General features: G+C 41.3%; 1 protein-coding gene across 2 annotated transcripts in view; it reads right to left on the bottom strand.

The window, feature by feature from the left end:
- LOC109882732 (protein mono-ADP-ribosyltransferase PARP8) overlaps positions 1–7,030 on the bottom strand; it is a 105,650-nt gene extending 98,620 nt beyond the window's left edge. The window contains exons 1-2 of one of the 2 annotated variants that reach the window (XM_031816599.1): positions 6,326–7,030; positions 5,385–5,439 (exon numbers count right to left, since the gene is read on the bottom strand). In XM_031816599.1, coding sequence (XP_031672459.1) covers positions 5,385–5,439; positions 6,326–6,416 — 146 coding nt within the window. In that variant the 5' untranslated portion in view covers positions 6,417–7,030. The remainder of the gene's footprint in view (positions 1–5,384; positions 5,440–6,325) is intronic. The other variant, XM_031816600.1, reaches the window with a different exon arrangement.
- Positions 7,031–7,500: the final 470 nt, after the last annotated feature.

Genomic DNA, 7,500 nt, shown 5'->3' with positions numbered 1-7,500 from the left:
TTTACAGACATCATTAAGGTGATACTATCATACACAATGGGGTTATGTGACTTCCTGTTTACAGACATCATTAAGGTGATACTATCATACACAATGGGGTTATGTGACTTCCTGTTTACAGACATCATTAAGGTGATACTATCATACACAATGGGGTTATGTGACTTCCTGTTTACAGACATCATTAAGGTGATACTATCATACACAATGGGGTTATGTGACTTCCTGCTTACAGACATCATTAAGGTGATACTATCATACACAATGGGGTTATGTGACTTCCTGTTTACAGACATCATTAAGGTGATACTATCATACACAATGGGGTTATGTGACTTCCTGCTTACAGACATCAACATAAAAACCCCTCAGATCTCTCCAAGACGTTATTACACAATTAATATTGGCTCTTGGGTCAAAATAGCTTTCTCTCGAAAGACAATCGTATGTTAAAAACTCTTGCTCGAGTGTGCTTCAAAACAAAGACACAGACATGGGTTAGTATACTATAAAGTCGTTACGCACGACTGAGTGTGCTTCGAAACAAGGAACTGGCTGATGTACCACTGTGGCTAAGGCTATAAATAGCTTCATGGCCTCTGTCTAGTAAGAACCATCACTAGTGCTGAGCGACTAGTGCTTTTTGATGTCGTTTCGGTTTTGGTTATTATTATTATTACAAAGTAATCACGCTTTTTGATTTACATAATTAAAAAACAAAACATTCACTACATTATCAAATAATGACATTTCAATGATTTTAGAGATTTTTTAAAAAAAATTATTGAATTTCCAAAGGCAAAAAACAGTGAAAATATTCCATTGTGTCTGTCAGGTCCACATTGGGTAGACATCCATAGAGAAATACTATTAAATAATACAATATTTCAGTTATCATATTATTTAGGTCAGATTTTATGACTTTATCATTTTTCATTCCTTAAAGTCATCATCTCATCTCTGCCCAGGCAGTAGCAGTCAGCCAGACAGTTATCTCTGTTCCCCCCATACTGTACTGTCTGTTGTCATCCTATTTAGCTAGCCTGCCTAAGTATGCTGCTGTCTGACCAAATCATTTGACTAGTTCTTCAAAGTAGATTAGGCATACTTTCACGAACTGTCTCGGTCCCTCATCGTTGTGTTGTGTGTGGTCTGTGTGTATCTATCCTAACGTAGCAGGTGTTAAAGTGTATCCGTCCAGAGATCTGTATGTAATGACGCGATGCTCATGTCTCCTCCCTAACAATGGGAGTCGCTGTCCCAAAGGTGGGAATGCAGGGAACTTGCTTAGGTCCAGAATAAGCCCATAGAAACACATTGTGCTTATTATGGACAGATTTTGGCTTGAGTTAAATCTCTCGGTTCGCCTCTTCCTCTCTGAAAATGTGTTACAAGTCAAGGTCTATACCAGGCGGTGTCGGAGGAAGGCCCTAAAAATCGTCAAAGACTCCAACCACCCTAGTCATAGACAGCCACCCTAGTCATAGACAGCCACCCTAGTCATAGACAGCCACCCTAGTCATAGACAGCCACCTAGACAGCCACCCTAGTCATAGACAGCCACCCTAGTCATAGACAGCCACCCTAGTCATAGACAGCCACCCTAGTCATAGATTCTCTGCTACCGCACGGTAAGCGGTCTCGGGGCGCCAAGTCTAGGTCCAAGAGGCTTCTAAACAGCTTCTACCCCCAAGCCTTAAGCCTCCTGAACAGCTAATCAAATGGCTACCCAGACTATTTGCACCCCCCCCCCCCCGCCCCCCACTTATAGCTGACACCCCATTATTCTGTCTGCTGACATCATTGAATCTTAATTCAGAGTCGATGTTTTAAGAGTTTTTGGAATACGCGGTCACATAAAAACCTGAGGGACATTTTACAGTAATTTTACAGTAAGTTTTACAGTAAGTTTGCAACTGCACAGTTCTTCCAGTAAATGTTTTTTTTTTAAATGTTCCGTGTAAATTGTTAAAAGTAGTCCTTGTGCATAAAGTTGTATGGTTTTTAAACATTGAAATTAATGTTTTTGTTTGGCACACATTTAAATAGAAGAAATCTGAGTCTCGGCGCAATTCTGTTTCCTGTGGAATTACCCAGCAACAACCACAGGAGATGGTGTCATTTCCTTCAGTAAGCAAAACCAACACACAGACACAGACACAGACTAACACACAAACACACACGGTACGCAAGTCATGAGAGGTGTACACTTACGTGATACATCCCGAGAAGTCAGTGTTTAAAGGATATATTGGCATGGGTGTGGTTAGGCCAGAGATGGAGTTGAGGTTTGACAAACCGTGCCAATATGTCCTCCAAACGCCGGCTTCTCAGGCATCATCACTTTTATACAACGGGTTAACCAACATATTCAAATAATGTTTTATAATAATAATAATAATATTATAATAATATTTTCATTAAAAACATAATTTTGGTGAATGTATTCATATTATTTTATCCTTCCACAAGATTTTAGTCCCGACACAAATCTAGGGTCGCTACCCAACGGGGCTGGTTGTTCGTTCTATCAGTTCTGTGCCAGTGTAACGGATGTGAAACGGCTAGCTTAGTTAGCGGTGGTGCAGCGCTAAATAGCGTTTCAATCGGTGACGTCACTTGCTCTGAGACCTTGAAGTAGTTGTTCCCCCTTTTGCTCTGCAAGGGCCGTGGTTTTTGTGGTGCGATGGGTAACGATTCTTCGTGGGTGACTGTTGTTGATGTGTGCAGAGGGTCCCTGGTTCGCGCCCGGGTATGGGTGAGGGGACGGTTTAAAGTTATACGGTTGCACCAGAGACGCGACCCAGTCGTTCAGTCTTTTTGTTCTGTATCTATGGACGCGACCCAGTCGTTCAGTCTTTTTGTTCTGTATCTATGGGACGCGACCCAGTCGTTCAGTCTTTTTGTTCTGTATCTATGGACGCGACCCAGTCATTCAGTCTTTTTGTTCTGTATCTATGGGACGCGACCCAGTCGTTCAGTCTTTGTGTTCTGTATCTATGGACGCGACCCAGTCGTTCAGTCTTTTTGTTCTGTATCTATGGGACGCGACCCAGTCGTTCAGTCTTTGTGTTCTGTATCTATGGACGAGACCCAGTCGTTCAGTCTTTTTGTTCTGTATCTATGGGACGCGACCCAGTCATTCAGTCTTTTTGTTCTGTATCTATGGACGCGACCCAGTCGTTCAGTCTTTTTGTTCTGTATCTATGGGACGCGACCCAGTCGTTCAGTCTTTTTGTTCTGTATCTATGGGACGCGACCCAGTCGTTCAGTCTTTTTGTTCTGTATCTATGGGACGCGACCCAGTCGTTCAGTCTTTTTGTTCTGTATCTATGGACGCGACCCAGTCGTTCAGTCTTTTTGTTCTGTATCTATGGCAACCCAGTCGTTCATTCTAAATTATCCATTACCATACTGGCTGGCAACATTCTTATCCCTTGCTTGCTAGCTTTTCAACTATGGCTAATTTACAGTCAAAAAGTGCAGCCAGAATAACAACAAAGTTGCTGCATTAGTTCAATATGTTTTCTAGTGGCATTTATTTGGACACATCCATAACAATGAGCTAATGAGGAGCGATTTCACCTGACATTGAAAATGTGCTCATTGTCAGGACACTGTTTTTCAGAGGAGCGAGCTAACAACACAGCTTACAACACAGCTAACACAATCACTTCAAACTGAAACTGGAAAGACTACAAACTAGCTGCACTTTGTTTCGTTTTGCCTTTTTTAAATTTACATTTCTTTGTATATATCCATAAAAATGATGCCAGCTGATTCATGATTTTGACTGTCTGAGAAACGCTGCCTTCCTGTCTGTCTCGTCTCGACTCCCGACACATTCATTACTATGGGACAGCTGGAGGTTGAATTTGGACATTGAAACAATGTTGCAAATGTCAGAGAGACAGAAAACAAGGTTTATACAAATCTCCACTTTTGAAAACTAAATGTTAATTTAAAAGAAATGTGAGATAATGTCGAGATGCTTTTTACAGTGGATATCAAGTTTACAAATTGCCTGGCTGGGCTGATGAGACAGTGGATTGCACAGTCAGATGGAACAGAGCAAATAGGCATTTTAACATCATACATTTAGCTGGTGGTAACTTGTGGAATAGACACCAGCTGGAATGTGGTTTTAACCAATCAGGATCAGACCCACTCGCTGTATAAACACACACACACGCACCAACTTGCATGAGGTGTACACACACACCCCTAAACACACACACACACAGACACACCACACACTGGGGTGTATCAATGGTACAGAATGAATAGCCCAGTAGGATACTGTGTGTCAATGGTACAGAATGAATGGCCCAGTAGGATACTGTGTATCAATGGTACAGAATGAATGGCCCAGTAGGATACTGTGTATCAATGGTACAGAATGAATGGCCCAGTAGGATACTGTGTATCAATGGTACAGAGTAGGACACAGTGTATCAATGCTACCGAATGAATGGCCCAGTAGGATACTGTGTATCAATGGTACAAAATGAATGGCCCCGTAGGATACTGTGTATCAATGCTACAGAATGAATGGCCCAATAGGATACTGTGTATCAATGCTACTGAGTAGGATACTGTGTATCAATGCTACAGAGTAGGATACTGTGTATCAATGCTACAGAGTAGGATACTGTGTATCAATGCTACAGAATGAATGGCCCAGTAGGATACTGTGTATCAATGGTACAGAATGAATGGCCCAGTAGGATACTGTGTATCAATGCTACAGAATGAATGGCCCAGTAGGATACTGTGTATCAATGGTACAGAGTAGGACACAGTGTATCAATGGTACAGATTAGGATACTGTGTATCAATGCTACAGAATGAATGGCCCAGTAGGATACTATGTATCAATGGTACAGAATGAATGGCCCAGTAGGATACTGTGTATCAATGGTACAGAGTAGGACACAGTGTATCAATGGTACAGATTAGGATACTGTGTATCAATGCTACAGAATGAATGGCCCAGTAGGACACAGTGTATCAATGGTACAGAATGAAAGGCCCAGTAGGACAGTGTGTCAATGGTACAGAATAAATGGCCCAGTAGAATACAGTGTATCAATGGTACAGAATAGATGGCCCAGTAGGACACAGTGTGTTCATGGTAAATAATAAATGGCCCAGTAGGATACAGTGTATCAATGGTACATAATAAATGGCCCAGTAGGACACAGTGTGTGAATGGTACATAATAAATGGCCCAGTAGGACACTGTGTGTCAATGGTACAGAATAAATGGCCCAGTAGGACACAGTGTATCATTGGTACAGAATAAATGGCCCAGTAGGATACAGTTTAATCAATGGCACAGAATGAATGAATGATGTCAACAATCTAAGAACGTTGTACTGTACCTTCTGGAGCCTTTGGAATAAGTGAAGGTGAAGGTGGCGTCAGTATATCTGAAATCTGAAATCAATAAGAGGGGAAATAGAACCGGTCAGAACGGAAATCAAGAAGAGGGGAAATAGAACCGGTCAGAACGGAAATCAAGAAGAGGGTTATTATCCACTACTACACAATGGCAAGATACAACCACAGGGAGAGAAGAAGAAAAAAATCCCTTCAACAAATGCAGTTTCCATGGCAACATCAAAAGGGATTCCACTGACTGACCAAATATGTAAAGTAGCATAAATTTTCGGACAATATCACATTTACACAACCGTTACGTTATGTAACGTCAATAGGCAAATGGACCAGTCGGCTGGTGTCTTCAATATTACGTCTGTCTGTCATATTCTGTAGGGATGTTTAGCCAAAGCCTATTGTCATCATGACAAGAATATTAATCTATTCCTATTTCTCTTCATGTGAAATAATGATCATCATTTCAAACTATCGGTATCAAGGCCTACAAATGTTTTGCCAGACAAAAATATAATGATAGACTATAATGGTGTCTGGGTTTTCCCAATTTAATCATCACGCACAGTTATCGAATACAATTATTTAGGCCTAATGATTAGATTAATTTGTTGATGATATTGACAACTGTCAAGTCTAGAAGATGCTTATGTTATTGAGGGCAGTGATGTAAAATTATAGACTATAATGGTATCTGGGTTTTCCCAATTTAATCATCACGCACAGCTATCGAATGCAATTATTTAGGCCTAATGATTAGATTAATTTGTTAATGATATTGACAACTGTCAGGTCTAGAAGATGCTATTGCTATTGAAGGCAGTGATGTAAAATGAGTGTGTTCCTCAACATACACTAGACCACATAACCTAACGGTTGGAACACACCACTACCACCACTGACTAACTACACACACACACACACTCACCAGAGAAAAGGCAGTCTTTCTCTGCCTTGCTCCTTTGAATTACGATGTTGACGTCTTTTTGTATTCTCTCTTGTCTTGAACACATCCCCATGAAATAAACCCCACGGGAATGGCTTCTCTGTTTTAATAAGCGAGAAATAAGATCCCATCAAATGACTTGATGTATTTCCAGTGAAACTGACATTTGCAATGGAGCGTGGATGGCTGAGCAGGCTGGTTGAGACGGATTTCGTTATATTCCAGGTGTTTGTCGGATTCTTTCAACTCGTACGGGATATCATCTCGGATAACAATAGATTATGATAGGCCTAATATGCAGCGGGAGCAGGAATCGGCAGTAGTTCCGCACCTCGATGGATTTCATAAAGACAGCCTGTTTTACACCGGAAGCCCCAGTCTCCACTCTTCATCACTGTGCACGGTTCAACCTTCCTAGCAATGGCGATTTCGAAAGCTACGGGATAGAAAGCTCGACCGGTCTTAAATTGAAACCAACATCGCTTGCGCGGTTTTATTATATCTAGAGATGAACAAAACAGAGGATCTCGAATAGTAAACTTTGCCAGATGCTGCCCGTGGAATCAACCGCCAACAGTTCCCGTCGGTGTACAATAAACTATGCTGATGTCAGAGCGTGTCATCCACTCATCGATTTGTCAGATTGTCACGGATTGGAAGGAAGTGTAAACTCATAGTGTGACTTCATCCACGAGAGAGCTATGGACAGAGAGAATAAACGATGCTATTACGAAGGTCATGTGATGCACGCCTGAATATGTCCCGTATAGCTAGCCTACCTACCCATCAACCCAAGAAACTGCTCATAGCTTCCTAACGTTTCCAACCTGGATTCGGGGAGACCTACAGTGACATAGTACATGTAAATAAGGGACACTCCTATTAGTAAAACGTATTACATTTCGGTATGGTATGCGTTCATTTGTGGATGTCCATCATCCTTACGGTGTGACATGTTTTAAATTGCAATTCATACAATACAGTATGTCACACATTTTCTGAAATGTGCAATATGTTACGAATTCCAATTAACATTAGCTAGATGGCTAATTCTAACATGAACTAGGTGGTTAATGTTAGCTATGCTAGGGATTAGGGCTAAGGGGTTTAAGGTTAGTGGAAGGGTTAGCTAACATGCTAAGTAGTGGCAAAGTAGT

Source organism: Oncorhynchus kisutch, linkage group LG3, assembly GCF_002021735.2.
Source record: "Oncorhynchus kisutch isolate 150728-3 linkage group LG3, Okis_V2, whole genome shotgun sequence".
Taxonomy (NCBI): Eukaryota; Metazoa; Chordata; class Actinopteri; order Salmoniformes; family Salmonidae; genus Oncorhynchus; species Oncorhynchus kisutch.
This window is presented reverse-complemented; position numbering and strand designations above follow the sequence as displayed.